The sequence below is a fragment of the Myiozetetes cayanensis genome, unplaced genomic scaffold (genome assembly GCF_022539395.1).
Source record: "Myiozetetes cayanensis isolate MyiCay16 unplaced genomic scaffold, myiCay2020 scf26, whole genome shotgun sequence".
Lineage (NCBI taxonomy): Eukaryota > Metazoa > Chordata > Aves > Passeriformes > Tyrannidae > Myiozetetes > Myiozetetes cayanensis.
In genome coordinates, this window is record NW_026087477.1 from 5,608,013 (window position 1) to 5,624,625 (window position 16,613).

Genomic DNA, 16,613 nt, shown 5'->3' on the forward strand with positions numbered 1-16,613 from the left:
GAAGGTTAAATGCCACGCCAGGCAGAGGAGCTGCACTGAGATCTGAGTGCACCTACACAAATCTGTCAGGCATGACTGGACCACGGGCCCACCACCTCCAAGGCAGCAGCATCCTGACAGCACAGAGCCTGCCAGGTGGGCAGCAGAAGGGATATTCCCTGCCCCAGTGGGAGGTTGAGGGCTTTGCCGTGTGCCCCTCAGGTCTGGTCTCTGTTTCCTGCTCTACATTTGGGATGTGCACACCGGTTTCACTCTGCAGCACTAAGGACGTGCTTGCTGCCTGTTCAGACAAAAGGATTTCAGATGAGCACTGAAACTGCTGAACAAAAAGCCCACAGGCAGAGCTACCACTTGGCCTGAGGGTCACACACTGCCTGGAGCTCCTAAGTTTGTTGTCAGATGTGCCCACTGCAGAAAGGAAGGCTCTTCCTGCCAGTGTCCCTGTTAAAAAGCCCATGGCTTCATCCATAGCCAATGCTCCCGAGTTCTGGGAGCTCCCAGGCAGTTCTCCATCACCCCTTCCTGCCAGGATCACCCGTGGTTTGAACAGAAAACACCTCTGAGGGGTGTTCTAAACCCTAAAATGGGTCAGTTTTAGCACCCAACCTCGCTCAGGCGTTCACACAGCGATTTTAGGGATCTCCAGGGTAATAACAGCAAACATCCAGAGGCATCCAGAGCAACAGCATATTGTTCCCTCCCCCACATCCAGTTCAGGGAGCATATTTCAAACAGATGACATGAAGGAGGCATCCCTGTAAACATTCTCTGTAATGGGGACAAGTGGAAGAAAGAATCAGAACAAAATGGAGAGGGGAACTGTTTTCTTGGAGAGTGCACGGAGCAAAAGACCTCTGGAAAGAGGGAAGATGCCCAGAAGGAATCTAGCATGAGAAAAAGAGGTTGCCATTGCTACCAACTGTGTGAAAACCCATGCAGATGAAGAATCATCTTAACCCCAGCCCATCAAGTGATTCCTCAATGAAAAAGGTTTTCTTGGTGCCACATTTCTGAGGAGAATAATGAGCAGTTTCTGGTGCTGCTCCTAAACCCGGGGAAGGAATTTTTGGAAGGGAGGGAAGATCACAGGAGTCACAGGATAATTCAGGTTGGAAGGAACCTCAACACATTATCCAGTCCAACCTCCTGAAGTGGTCCAGTTTTAACTTTGTTTCTTACACAGCAATTTTACATCTCCCTGGGGTAAGGACAGCAAACAGATCTGACAGGTCAGAGCAAACCAAAACCAGGAGGACTCTGTGCCTCAGCCACGCATTTTTTAACAGCCTTCCCACCCAGCTGCAGGAAGGGAGAGGCTGAAGGGTCCCACTGTGAGCCTGGCACAGGGCAGGCAGGGTGCTCCTTACCTCGGAGGACGGTGAGCTTGGCATGGACAGTGACCTCCCCATGAGGGTTCTGAGCAACACACTCGTAAATGTTCTCATCCCGGGGAGTCCGGAGGGGCTGGATCCTCAAAACAGCACCTGCACTTTCATCAAATTCAATTGTCTGGGGGAGAAGGGAGACACAACACAGAGTAAGTCTCCTTGGGTTGCAAGTAGAAGCTTCATTGCTGCTTCTAAGGAGACACACACAGCCCCAAACACGCTCCAGCAGCGGCCCCACAACCCTTACACGCATTTTTTTAACACCCACCTGAAGGAAGGGAGAAGCTGAAGGGTCCCACTGTGGTGGATCCCACTGTGCCCACATCCCACCATGGGCATCCCAAAGGCTCTGAAAGGAGGAGCCTCGGTGGTGGTGTGGGGGGTGGGTGTTCAGAGCACAACTGTGAGGAAGGAGGAGGAAACGGAGCAAAGGAAAACAAAATAAAAATGAACCCCCGCCTTGTTCCTCCATCTGCAGAGGCAGCTGACACCACAAAGCTGCTCTCAGCACACAGCTGCCTGGCAGGGCTGAGTCCCACAGCAAATTCCACAGGATGACCTCCCAGTCCCTGTTCCTCCACTCTCCTTTCTATCTAAACAATGCCAATTGCTCGGGTCTGGTTGCCAACAACTGTGATGTTTACTCCAGGCTGTCCCAGGATTAAAATACTGAGCCATGGATGGGGATGAAAGGTGCATTTACAGAGATGAAGTACCACCAGCTTAGCTGGGGTCTCTTAGGGAAGGAAGAAGTTATATTATATCCCAGGAAGGGGAAAAAACCCCAAAAACCAAAAGGAAAAACTCCAGTAACATAAGTGAGCCAAGTGCTCTCTTGCTTTGGAACAAACCCAGCTGTTGACATGGCCAAGAGCTTGCATTTCACTCCTCCTGCTGTTAAAACTCCTCCCCTTCCAAATTTCCCTTTATTATCAGCTCTGAGAAGGGCCAAAATGGAGCAGTGGCTGCTTTGTGTCAGTCTCTCTCTTCACACAGGCACAGATTTCGAGGGCATCTCTTACCTCAAACCTCTGAGAGTTCACTTTCTTCCCTTTCTTGTTCCAGGTGACCCGTGGCTTTGGGTCTCCAGTCGCTTGGCACACAAAGGAGGCCACCCCTCCTGACACACCAATTTGGTCCACAGGTTTTTTAATGAACACAGGGGGACCTTTGAGAAGAAAAAAAGAAATATCATCGTTGGCACGAGGAAAGACAAACTCTCATAAACACTGTTTGTAATTAATAATAGAATTGTCATCGCCACTCTTAATAACCCCAGATGAAATTAAACCTCTTGGCCTTGTAGGAACAAAGTCTTTACCTTCTTTTTGGGTATGAAGAAGCTCCAGCTAAAAATAATTAAGGGTCTGAGGCTACAAAGAGATTTCAATGTTGCAAATCCTCTTTTACTTCTGAAAAGTGGACTTTTAAATTGTTTTGCACAGGGGAAATTACCCTTTCAAAGCCCATGTAATGAGAAGCACCAAAAGCTGGTAGAGCTGAAAACAACATCTAGAAACACTGAATTCCACTCCCCAGGTCCAAGAAAAGGACCAAAACACCAAGGAATGGGGAGATTTACAGTAACAAAGCCAAGACAGGGGGAGAAGGCGGGAGGAGGACCACGAAGTAGATGAAGCAGGACTTGGCACAAACAGAGCCTGAGGATGATGGTGTGAAACAGGCTGGTGCCAGTGGCTTTAGGATGTGAAGCATCCTCCTTGGCTTGTAGCACCTCTGCTTTCATCTGCAAATCTCCCCCGTGGCTCTCACGGGTACATTCACACAGGTACGTCATCCCCTGGAACGGGCGAGTTGAGAGGGCAAGGATGGGAGGATGCTGGGATGGGCTTTCTGACCAAGGAAGGTGCCAAGGGGCTGCTCACGAGAGGAAGCCGAGGCCAGGAGCGTCCACGCAGAGCCCACATTGCCTCTCCCCTCTGGGAATCCTCCTTCCGTGCTCTAACCTGTTTTCCTTGCGCGGCTTCCTCTCATCTAGTTAGTTTAAAATTTATTGAAATATTCAAATCACAAGGCCACAGCTGTGTTCAAATAAAATCACTCAGATCATAAAGTTGCCGTCTGTTTTTCTTGAGAAAAGCAGGGCACGTGACTCTGAAATGAGTGTATTTATCTGTACGTACTCAGAGTCTATAAAATAGGATGCAAACAGCCTCCCCAGGGCTTGACAGGAGGGCAAATGGTAGCTGGAGAGAAGTCTCCAGGGTCTTTTAGGGGTCAAAAGACAAAAGGAAGCCTTCTCCCCTTCCCTGCCTGGCATGGCCAGCAGTATATAAATAAAAGGCACTGAGCAAGCTCATGTGATGCAATCAAGCATTTGTTTCCATGCTGGAGGTAAATACAATTTGCTGGAGCTGTTTACATCCCACCGAATGCTGTGTGTACAAAGCATCACATTTATAAATATCCAAATCTATATTTAGAGGTCAGAGTCTTCTTTGCAATGTTACAGCTAAAGGTTATCAAGCAAGTCCCACCGGAGGAACTGGCACTGGGGGATCTGTCTTCCATCCGAGAAAGGTAAAACCCAAACTTTGCTCCAGGCTAAAATATAAATGCTCACTCTGCCCACAGCCTGACTTCCTTCCTCTCTTCACCTCCGCTCGATATCTGAGGAGCTTGCAGGAGTCAATTCTGAAGGTACAGCTAAAAACATCCAGGGCTTTTAAGAACACTTTATTGATGCAAGTTCATTTCCTAAAATAAAAGCCCCTAATAAACCTTAATGTCAGGTAGACATTTAAATGGGTGCAGTATGATGAGAGCTCAGCTGAGGAGAAAAACAAGGTTCTATTTCCATCCTGAAGAAAGGGATGGTGCTCCAGAAAACAGTCAGCTTGGAGTCATTGCTCAGCATCCCTTTCTGGGGTCCTCTGTGTCATCTCAGTGTGTGGTGATGGGGAAGCTGAGCTGTCTGTGAGCAGGTTTTTTCCTGAGCTCCCTGCAATTCCCAACTGCCTACGAGAGACTCACCGTTAGACGGCGAGAGACAAAAGGAACCAAACAAAAATCCCCCACCAAACAACCCGTTCGGCTTTTACTACTCGCTCGGAAAAATGGGTGAAAATCTGAGCTAAACTGTTGGATTTTAAAATTGCCCAAGCCTCTGAGGTGCAGATTTGATTCCTCCCCCTCTGTGCTCTCCACCTCTGCACCCCCAGTCACTGCAGAACTTGTCAGCAGCCCACGCCGAGCTCAGAGCAACCCTCTCCCCTCTGGGAAGAGAGAGCCAGCGCTATCACAGGCAAGGTGGTGGTGATGATGATCCAAGGTGGTGATGATCCAAAGCTGAGACCAATCCCTCGGTGCTGCGTAGGACCTGCACAGCTCAGAGCCAGGTCCAGCTTGCAGGGAGACACACACGCTGAGAGCTGAGCCTTCAGCTCTGCCAAACGGCTCTGAAAGCCTCCAGGAGCAGGGACAAGGCGCCACGTGAAACACTCTCCAGCCCACTCAGAGGGTCTGAGGTGTTTCCCCTCGTTTGCCAAGAATGCAGGACCTCGGGTTTAAATAAATAAATAAATAAAGAGCAAAGAAACACAGTTTCCAGATGGACATACTTGCAGTCCAGGGGATTTTCTATCACTTCACCAACCTTCCTTCATGGAGAGCTGCAAACAAGTCAGGTTTGAAAAGGCTGAGTCTAAGCTCCACCAGTCCAGTGGTCACAGAGATTTTTTTTTTTTCCTCCCCTTTCTCCGTTTTGCAAAGCAGCAAAACCTATTTTTTTTTTTTTTTTTTTGGTGCAGTATCAAGGCAGGAATGGAAAAATCTGGAGCTTAAAAGAATTTTCCTACTACAAGAGGCTTCCTGCGGGGTCTGGGTCTCCGGAGGGAAGGCTGAAAAGACCGGATGGCTGCTGTGTACCTGTGATCCTTCTTTACAGCTTAATGGAAAGCCATCAAGTCAAGCTGAACCTTTCACTCCTGCCCACCTCCTACGCACTTCCCAAAAGCAACAGCCGGGGCAAGCGACACGCTGGAGAGCTGCCACGGCCTGCAAGGAGGAGGCACCTATTCCTCAGCCATTCTGTGACCTGTAATTGCTCCAGCACACGCTGAGTGCCCTCTGGCCTCACCTCTGCCACCCCTGGCAGCTGCTCTGACCCTGCCCCGTGGCTCTGATGGATGTTCCGGGAGCTGATGGGACCCCGTGCTCGCCTTCCCGTCAGCCCACGCAGGCACCCTCCTGTTGGTGCCACTTCCCAAATCACAGGCTTGGAGAACCACAGGCAGTGCTGGCATCTGCTCAGAATCATGGGATCATGGAATCCCAGCCCCATCCAGTCCTACCCCCTGCCATGGGCAAGGACACCTTCCACTACCCCAGGTTGCTCCAAGCCCTGTCCAACCTGGCCTTGGACACTCCCAGGGATGGGGCAGCCACAGCTTCTCTGCCCAACCTGTGCCAGGGCCTCTCCACCCACCCTCAGAGGCAACAAATTCTTCCCAATATCTAATCTAAACTACTCTCTTTCAGTTTAAAGCCATTTTGGTGCATCTGAAACACGTCTAAAGCACAATACTGCACCCTAAATTTGAGCAGTGCATACACACACGTCTTTTGGCATCCACATCAAACGTGGATATTTTTAATGCTTTCTGTAAGGGATTTCGTGATTCTACCGCAGACCTTGGGAAGAAGCTGCGAGTTTAAAAGAGTGGGGGTCTCTACTCATCCCCCAGGCACACGGTATGGATCAGCCCACGTGCCAGGGCTGCTCACCGAGGCAGTTTTCCCACTGAAGAGGAAGATGCTGCTGCCTCCTCTCCCCTCCTCTTCCCTCCCCTCCTCTCCTTCCTTCTTTCATGTGACACCAAAGCAGGAAAAGTTCTTCGAACGCAGCCACGTACACAGATGACACAACATTCTGAGCAGCTTTACAGCAAGGGAGCTGGAAGGATGTAGGAGTGGGGGAAAGGAGGGGACATCTCAGCCTTTAAACCCAAATGTCCCTTGGGAACGGCTGCCATGGTGAATAGCGGGTGACGGACGAGCAGCGAGGGAGACAGGCCGGCCACCATATGCCTGTCTGAAACATCAAATGCCAAGGACAGGGAAAAGGGGTGGAGAACCCAGAGGTGGTTTGAGGGGTGGGAGAGAGGCAGGAGCATGAATGAGCTCCACATATCGGAGCTGACAGCCAGTGGGAGCGGGATGAGGGGGAAGGAAAAGAAAAAGCCAGTTATGAGGGTGCACCAGGGTTCCTCTGCTGCCTTCCCTGAGCCTGGTCAGAGCAGGTTGTCCCTCCTGTGGCACTATAGGAGGGTTGTGGAGGGACCAGGAGGTCAGGGATGCACTGAGCCTCACAAACCACACAAAGGCAGGGGCAGCTTTTCCTATGCCACTCCAGTACACTCCAGCCCCAAAACTGCTGCTCCCTCCTCAGCTACACCTGCCAGCTGTGGGGCAATCCAAGCAGAAAGCTGCTCCCACCAGGAGAGGGACAACATGTCCCCTTCCAGCCACTTCCCACAGGCCTGGACGTGTCACCATCACAGTAACGGGCCTATCTGGCCCCACAAGTGCCAAGGAAAAGGCTGGAGGATGTTCCCTGACCACATCACTGTGTATTTGCCCCAGTGCGTGTGATGCTGTCCCTCTGTGCCCCACGCTCCCCCTGCGGGGGCTGCACAGGTGCCTCTGCACCTCTGCATCCTCCTGACCCCCATCCCAGCTCTCTCCCTGCACCCTCAGCCCCACAGCGGGGACCTGGGGCTGATTTCAGACAGCAAAACTCACCTCTGTGCTCAGCACCTCCCATCAGCTCCTGCCACCCCCAGGGAAGCACCTCGACAATGGACCTCAGATCAACAAGACAAAGCCACTTGTTCTCCCATCTGGCCACAGCGCAGAGCAGCGGGAGCCCGGCTGAAAGGGCCCCTCGCCCACAGAGGCAGCAATCCACGGAGACAAAAGCAAGCCAGCCACAAAACACGGATTTTGAAAGGTTCTGCTTCCATTTTTGGAGCCCTCGGTCCCCGCTGACAGCTCCGTGGAAGCCCACGCGCCCATCCTGCCGACACACAAAGCGCCGCTTCCAGCTCCTCCTTCTCCAGTGAGTAAACCCTCATTATCCCACCCTGGGGAAGGAGCAGGCTCTCCACTGTACCCAAGAGTGCCACAGGAACCGAAGCAGAAGCAAGGGCACAGCAGGAAGGCCATTTTCCTGCCACTTGGCCGGTTTATGAGTCTTCCTACACACATTCCCAGCCGTCCTTTTGCTCGCCGTTCCTGTTCGACCTTCAGCAAACAGCCCCGTGGTGCTGAGCCCAACATTTCCCCATGGATCTGCCCACTGTGAGTGTGCCCACGCCCTGCAGGAGAGATTCAGGGCATGTCAGCCAGTGACAACCTTTATCCTCGCCCCAAAACACTCAGCAGATGGAAAGTCACCCTTTTTGTGCACGCAGACACACACATACCTTTCAAAACAAAGGTAAAAGTTGAGGCCATGAAGCCATTTGTAGTCAAAGCTATTTTGCCATTAGTTGCACACCCCACTCTGCTTTCCCAGGCTGCAGATTGTTCCCATAGTTGGGATTCAGGTCTCTGGTTCTGGTGCAAAGCCGGCTGACCTTGGGAACTCGCCCTTCCCCACACCTCAGGCTGCCACACGTAGCAGGGAGGTGACAACCCTCATTTCTCACACCTGCCTGTCTGTCTTGGTCTAGACACTACACGCAGTTTGGAGCAGGGGAACAGCTCTGTTCAGCACTCAGCACCCCGGGTGGCACTGAACACAGCTGCAGCCTCTGAAGAACTGAAGTACAAACAAAATAACCACAAAAACATCACCAGAGGGAACTCGGAGACCTTCTCCAACAGGTACGTCTTGGGGAGAGAAGAAGATAAAAATCAAAAGCCAGACAAAACTTCGGAATCTTCCAACAACCAGTTCATGTCAGCTGGAATGAGACATCTCTCCCTGTTATTTCTCACCCCCTGCTAACTTGCAGAGCCACCAGAAAGGAATCCAATGATGTTCCCACTGCCATGCACAGAGTTAACCCCCCCTCCTCTCCTCTTCTTCCTCCTCCTTCTTCCTTTGGTTTCTGGGCTGAACCTTTCTGCTGATCTAGTGAAACTCCATCTCCCTTTTCCACAACTGCTGATGGGCTCACAATCAGAGAAGGAGCCCAAGGTACTCCCCAGCCACAGCCCTGGGTGGCTGTGCTTTCATCTGCCCTCCAGCAATGTGAGACTGGGGTCCAGCCACGCTCCCACTGTTTGTTTGTTGCTTTAGGAAGAGTGTTAGGAAAAATCAGTGGGAATGAGAAGAGATCAACAAGGGAAATGGCACGTTCTTAGGGCTGACCTGTGCAGGGCCAAGAGCTGGACTTTGATGGTCCTTGTGGGTCCCTTCCAAGTCAGGATATTCCATGACTATGTGCAAGGGAGCTGGAGCAAGCTGGAGAGGAGGGAGGTGTTCAGAGCCAGAGCAAGGAAGTGAAGATTAGATGGAGGAGACAAACCACAGAGCAGATGAAAACAGGAGAGAGCAGCCAAATTTGAGACAGATGGAGAGTGGGGAGCAAGAATGCTCTGTTTGGAATGGGTCCGTATTCCAAAGCAGTGGCATTAGGGAGCGGGGGAGCTCGTGAGAGGGATAGAGGCAAGGGAGACAGCTCCAGAATTTACATTTTTCCTCAGGAGGTGAGTGAGAGCTGCAAACTGGGTGCAGGACTGGGGAGGAGTCTCTATGGAGACACTCCACAAGACTGAGAACACCCCTTGGAGAGGTCCTGCAGAGACCCAGGTCCCCATGAAAATTTTTTCCTCCGTGAAATCCAGGGCTTTATGGACAGATTTTACACTTTTTCTTCCCGAAGGCTGTTTCTCGGTGCCTCACAAATAAAACTAAAATGAGGGTTTTCTGACAGAACAAACAAACAGGGAGTGAATTATTTTCCATTTCCCCATCAATAACTTCTCCCCAGCCCGGTCGTCTTATCATCATAAAAAGTCCATTAAGCAGTAATTGGGGAGGCAGGAGAAGGCAGGGCTGGTCCGTGGAACAGGAGCACGCTCATTCCCCAACTGGCCTTTTCTGGGAAGGCAGACAGGATAATTATAGGCTTTAGACAGAGACTTCCTCTTACTGTCAGCAGCTCTTGGCTCCCTTCAGGGAGATGGGACTGGCAAGGTTGGGCAAAGGAGGGTAAAAAAAGATCGAGGACATTTTCTGAGAAGTGAAATACTTCCACCTTGCTATTCCCCTGCTGCTGAGCCACCAAAGCCCTTCCCTGACAGACTCAGAAAAGCTGTGCTACCACAGGTGAGTGCAGGCTGTTGGACATAGGGGAATGCCACCTGGAAGATTATCCCTTCTCCCTTCCTGCAAGGCCCCAGAGAAGAAAGGGCAGCAGTGAAGGATGTGACCCAGCACAGGAGTTAACACAGGCAGAAAATGGGTGAGGAAGATGAAGAACTCATATCATACACCTTTAACTACCCTGGCTGTCCAACACCTGCCTGTGCAGCCAGCTCCCACCTCTCCCCCCAGCCAGGACGAGGCAGCAGACCATTCACAGCCAGCATCATGTCAGGGCTGTTCTTGCCACCAGGTTTGTAATTTTGGGGATCTGGCACATCCATACAGCTTTGAAATGCACTGGGATACAGACCAGTTCCTAGTTCTGACATCCAAGGTGAGAAACACCTGCTTGCTGGAGGGGAAGCATAATCGTTCCTTCTGGTTTTCAGGGATGGGACCGTTCCTTATCGCGTGGGAACAGCACTGGGATGAAGTTATCCCGTTGCAGCAGGAATCCTCCAGGCTACCTTCACACATCCCTATGCACGGAAAGGATCCACCTCTCTCCATGGCAAAAAGGGTATTTGTCACTTCCACGGATCAGTCCCAGCACCAGTGACTGGCACCTTGACACAGCCAAGGAAAACATTCCTCCAGCTGGGGTTTATACGAGGGGACAACAGGGCACATGTAATGATACACATATAGAGGATGAAAGCTGCTTGATGGGACAGGACAGGGAGATGCCCTGTTCTGCAGGGAGTGGGGTGGTATTCTGGGCCTTCTTCTTCCTTCCCCAAGAGGAAAACTGGTGCCTGGTCTCTAGCACCATGTAGTGAGCACACAGCAGAAAGCACCCACCCTGTGAGAACTTCTGTGGTGGAAGCTCAAAGCATCACCAGGGCTTGTGTTCAGTGAATGGGAAATGGAGGATTAATGTTGGGGGTGAAGGGCTCTGCACCTGGCAGGGAAGGACAGCAAATGCAACAGGGAGCTGGTGCCCAGCATCAGAATGAGACCCTGCACACGAGGCAAGAAAGGATGGAAAAGAGGCAGCACTAAGCAGTGTATGGAATATGTGCAGGAGGGAATGCAATCTGGAGGATGCAAGACTGAGTAAGCTTTTCTGTGGCCACAAACCACAAAGATCCTCCTCCTGTGCCTCAGTTTCCCCACTTACTTCTCTTACCAATTCAGATGGTGAGCACTGCAGGTGCACAACTGCTGCTCTCTGCTCCCACCCTCCCTCCCTGGCACACACCAAACTGAGGGGCAAAGGAGCACGCTGGTGGGAATGCAGATGGTCCTCTGGCTGGGATTCTCCTTCATCTCCTGGCATTACAGCACAGGAAGGAAGCTGCTCCTTGTGACCAGCAAGAGCTGAAGGAGATCAGCACTGCTCTCGTGGAGGATGGCAGCCCTGGGCTCAGCCAGGAAGCTCCAGCAAACAAAGAAGCACACGTGGCCTGAGCAACGTGGACCCTGGGGGTACACGAATGCTGCAGCAACATCTCATGTCTGTCCACAGGTCCCATAACAAGGCATAACAACCCAGAGCAGAGCCAGAGACCCAAGGAGCTGTCCTGGCAACTTAATGAGGGCCCCTTGTCCATCAATGTCATGACAGCAATCCCAGGTTGTTTGCAATCACAAGCTTGAGGCAGGGACCTCTCCCTGCCCTTGCCAAGTTGCTAAGACAGCTTCTACTCCAGCCATCTCATTGATAATGGCATCCTGGAGCAGCTTGATTCACCACCTACTTAAAAAAATACCCAGCTAGAAAGGATTTGGCTCTTTGCTCAACTTCCACTGCTCTGAGTCACTAAAGAATCAGAGTCCAGGGGGGATACCAGAACATGAACAAACCATCTCTCCTACGGGACAAGCCTGCAAGAAGAAAAAGCTTAACAAGCCTGGATCCAGCTCCCAGGAGGCCATGCCATCCTAATATAGCCCAGCCTCAGTCCTGCACCACCACAAAGTGACAGCAGAGTCAGCACAACGGGGAAAACAAACCGCTAAGAGCTCCTGCAGCTCATGGTCCTTCCGAGGAAGAGCAGAGCTGGGAGCCCCAAGGATGTGATCAGGGAGATCAGCCCCAGCCCCTGGTTTTGTGATGTGACACAGAGCTTTGCAAACTGCAAACACACAGTTAAGTCCTGTCTTGCATCACCAGCTCAGGAGGGGCTGCAGCTCTACATGCACGAGATCACGGGATGGATGACTCCAGTCGAGATGTGCCAGCTCATATGTGGGATCATCTGGGGATGAAAGGCACACCAGGCAAATAAAACAGTGCCTGATAAAGCTCTGCTCTCCTAATCCTGTAAATAAAGCTGCATTACTTCCACTTACTAGTTGTTGTCTGCTTCTTCCCTTCAGGCTCAAGAGAAGAAGGTTCCTGGTCTACAAGAACAGGGAAAGGTACAGTTCCTACAGCACAGGATTTGGGGTATTTTGAAAAGTTTTTTGCACCATTCCTATCTGACCCCACATTTTCCATGGAACAAAAGGAGATTTGGGATGTACAAGCTTGAAACACTGAGTCTTAACAGTATATTTTGAGCCTGTATTGCTTATCAGTGTTGAGGCTGGGATGTCAAGGGGGCTCAAGATGGGAGATCTTGAAAACAAGAACCCAGAACCCAACAAAGCCATGACTAATGGATGAACACAACCTTTAACAATGATGAACTTTGACTCCTACCACACGAGTCACTGCAATTCCTGTCTCTGAGCCACACTGCTCATCATTCAGATTTGTAGTGGGCACATCAACACAAGAGAATCAAAAAGAGGGAGAATCCAACAACACTGCTGAGAACTGACAGCAGTGGGAACGTGATGAGTTCAGCTCTGAGATAACTAGAGGCTCAGTGAGCCAGAAAAACAGTGCAAGACACGAGCGAGAGGGAAATGGAAACGTGGAAAAGCAGCAGTGATGCCACCTTCAATTCTGCTATCCAAGACAGTAACTGGGGCAGGTGAGCTTTTTTCGGGTAGGACAGGTTTGTGTTCGTGTTTGACACCTGCCAAGGGATGGCTCCTTAACAGGAGTCTGTCCTGCAGCCCCTCCAGGCACCAGGAAGGAGATCCCCTCCCCTTTCATCAGGAGAAGGCAACCCCTCAAGGGGCAGCTCCTGGAATTAGCCCCAATTAGCAGATCTTAGAAGGAAAGGGGCATTTCACAGCACTCATACAGAAATAGCACACACAGAAAGCCCTCAAAACCAAGCACATGCTCCCCAGACAAAGAGAAACAAGAGCTGAAGGATCTTCCTGGCTCTCTGGGAGCCCACTGGAACCAGTCTCAAGGTGATCTTTGAGCTGAACTGAAAAAAACCCTACACCACCATTTTAGAAATCCATTCATACAAATCAAAGTCCAGGCTAAAGATCTGTAAATCTTAGCAGCATGCTCAGACTAATTTAAGATTAAATCCATGAATTCCAACGGAGGTGAGGGAGGAAGAGGACATAGCCAAATTAATTTGACTTTATTAATTAAAAAAACCACCAAGTTTCATCACCCCACCATTCTTTAGAGGTTGTGTGAGAGTGGGGGGAGCTATGCTCATTAATTATGCAGAAAATGCAAAACTATCAGCCTCTGAATGAGCTTAAAATAAGGAGAAACCCTTTCAGAAGGGGGAGAAATTACTCCCCAAGGCAGCTGAAATTTCTCTTGCAACTTCAAAGGACAATAAATTATTCAAATCACTCGCGCCACTCCACACGCTCTCTCACTCTCTCCCCTTCTCAATTTTATGCTCCTGAGTCAATTAAAGATTTGGAGGACTCAGAGAAACTTTGTAGAATGCTAAACCAGTTGCAGCTCCTTCTATTTATTTTTTTCCTTCTTCTTTAAAGCTTTGCTTTCCCTCTCAGCCTCAAAAGGAAACAGAAATGATTCTGTGCACGGCAGATGAAACGAGCAGCGCTGGTTTTTCACCAGGCTCGTATGAAGCAGCAATGTTTCATGTCTGCAAAACCAAGAGGGGACACGCTCAAAATCCTCTGCTGTGAAAACAGGTCAACCCACAGTCCCTCATGTCAATGGTTTAAATCATTCATTTCAATATCCCCTTTCAAAGTCTTCGCAGCAGACATCCAAAATGTATTTATAATGCTCTCTCCCGGCACTCCTCAGGTCTGGGGTAGCTGTGATCTCTTCCACAGTCACTGCTGTGCCCTTGGATGGAGCAGGAGGTTCCTCTGCCAACCCCCAACACGACTGTTTAGCGTTTGCAAGGGGAGAACCTGGCGTGGTTTAACCAGGACAGATCCCCAGCTCAAGGCTGGGGGGACTAATTACACTGGACAACAACACGACAAGAGCAGTCCTTGCTCAAAAAAGCCACCTAGACAAGCAAAAGGAGGGTTGAGAAGGTGCAGTCACAGTGTGAGGACACTCCCAACTCCTGTCCCAGCCCCCTGGCCCTCAGCCCATGCGCTGCTTAGCTGCTGGCACACAGCAGATGGTCTAAAACGTGACCATTTCCATGAACTTTTAACAATCCCCCCAAAAAATTAAAAGCAGCTGCAGCGCAGGGAACATCACAGCTTTCTAAGGTGGGAACTGGGACCAATTATGTTGCAAGAGAACATCCTTGACTGGAGGGGAAGAGTGGCACAGAGTAAATAAAACCGTTCTTGGGAGATTGCGTCTCCCAGGCCAGCACGAGCCCAGATTCCATCCCACGCATGGAGGAACGACATTCCTCCGGTCGGGCGTCCTTGAAAAACACTCTGCTCGCCTTCTAAGAATAATATTGGGCTTGCCAGGCCACAAAAAGGGTGGGAATACCCTCACAGATTCCCTTTAGTGACCCAGGAGATCTGGATTTTGTTGCTAGACAGATGGAAAGCTGCTGTGACCTGGGTGAGACACCGGAAAGATCCCGTCCTTCCCAGCAGCACGTGCAGGAACTGTCAGGGTGAACAGGACAACCAAGGGGAAAAGCCACATAGAAAAAAGCCATGGGTTCCTGGTAAAGCCTGACACAGAGGAACAGCCCCAGCTTTGGCATCCAGGTACGCTGAAGACAGGCACTTCCTCCATCACAGCCCCTCTGTAGATGACATTTTCACACAAGCCGCTTGTTTACACAACAAACAGATGCTCTTTTCCCCTAGCTTAAACATCTAATGAAGCTGAGCAGCAAGAACCCCTGGCTGGGAGAAGATCCTTCACCAGGAGACACCCATGGCTGGGTCCCAAACACCCGTGGCTGCTGCTGTCCCCAGGTGCTCCTCAGCAGAGATTAATCTAATGAGCATTCACAGTGTGGGGCACAGCTGAGACCTGGGCACTGACAGCCTCCCCCTGCCCCCGAGGAAGCTCTTTCAACAGATGATTGATTTCCTCCCTGGGTCCTACAGAAGACACAAACTTTCCAATTTGAGTTATCTTAGAAAAAGAAAAAAAAAAAAAAGAGAGAAAGAAAGAAAAGAGATACATCACTCGATCCAGTCAGGCAAGGTTTAATTTAATCAGGCACTTAAACAAGGTGACACAGAAGCTTAATTCAGTGTCCTTGAGTGAGACAACAACCAGTCCAGAACCCTCAGCAGCCACAGCCTGGATCACAACTGGCAGATGGAGAAGGCAGTGAAAGAAAGGGCAATTCAGGAGCAAGGACAACAAGGTGTCTCCTGGCTACAAAGGCAACTGCTGTGTGGGGAACATGAGCAGCAAGTGGATCTGGGGAGGGAAGCAGGGATCTCTGCCTTCTGGAGGGTGCAATTTAGCTGCTGCCTCCCTCTTGCTCACCATTAGACTCCACTCACTGAAGGAGCAGTGTGCAGTAAAAACTCCACCACCCACCAACCGGCCACACAACCTCCTCTGTGTTCCCACCTCAAATTCTGCTCCCCCTCCAACCCACCCACCAAGGGGAAAAAGCCTCTCTGCAGCCTCCCCCCTGTCTCCTCAGCCCCCAGCAGGTTAACTGTCACTTTGGGGTCTATGACACAAACTATGAGACAAACCTCAGCCTCCTCTCAGGACAGCGCTGTCAGGATCCATCTCCAACACCTAAAACTGGAGCAGCTTCCTCCGACTGTGGAGAGAGATTCCCTTCCCACTGATGTCAACTTAGCATGTCTATCAAGTCCTAAGATGGAGCCTCCTTGATTTTTACTACCATCTTATGTGACAAATGCTGTCTTGGCCAACAGCAGATCAAAGCTGGGACCTCCAGAGCTAAAAGCTGGGAGCTGAGCCAGAGGCTAATCCTCTGGGAATGAGAGCAGGGGAGGGACCACTCAGGGGAGGAGTCACATGCACCTGTGTAAGTCTCTGTGATCAGGATCTCAGCGTGCTCAGCTGTGCTGCTGCCACCACCTCCTGCACCTTGCAGGAGCACACACCTTCCACAATCACACACCTTCCACAATCACACACCTTCCACGGCACCAGCTCCCCACTCTTTCAGCCTACCCACAGACCTACAGGAGCTCTTTCCCCATCACACCACGTGTTTTCCATCCTGCCCATGAGTCCCACATGCCTGGTGCAAGCCTGCCTGCTGTCTTCTCCCAGCCCCATGGATGCTCACAGAGCACAAGAGCCCTCCCCCCCCTCCAGCCCCAACACATGCACCTCCCATGAATTCCCATGTTCTGCAAATTAATGACAGTGCAAGAGCAATTAAAAGGGAAGAAAGCCAGGGTAATGCATCATAAAAGGGGCTTTATTCTTTTATTTTGTCAATTGCAATTTAGATTTAATTATTTATGGTAATACTTCAGAGTGTGCTGGTAAAAGAGTTCTATACCATGATTTATAAAAGGAAGGAAACCTAAGCAATAAGTAACGTTTGCTGCCATTAAATCTTGCTGGGGCGGAGAGAGCCACACACCAGCCTTCTGTGTATGCAAAGTGCCAATTAGCAAAGTGCTATTGTAAAGCACAAAGGTTTAATCAATGAGAAAAATCCACTTGA

At 50.6% G+C, this 16,613-nt stretch overlaps 1 protein-coding gene across 10 annotated transcripts in view; it reads right to left on the reverse strand.

Moving 5' to 3' along the window:
• PTPRS (protein tyrosine phosphatase receptor type S) overlaps window positions 1-16,613 on the reverse strand; it is a 157,859-nt gene that overhangs the window by 77,394 nt on the left and 63,852 nt on the right. For all 10 annotated transcript variants that reach the window (XM_050320947.1, XM_050320953.1, XM_050320952.1 and 7 more), the window contains exons 3-4: window positions 2,411-2,556; window positions 1,368-1,509 (exon numbers count right to left, since the gene is read on the reverse strand). In XM_050320947.1, the coding sequence (XP_050176904.1) occupies window positions 1,368-1,509; window positions 2,411-2,556 (288 nt within the window). The remainder of the gene's footprint in view (window positions 1-1,367; window positions 1,510-2,410; window positions 2,557-16,613) is intronic.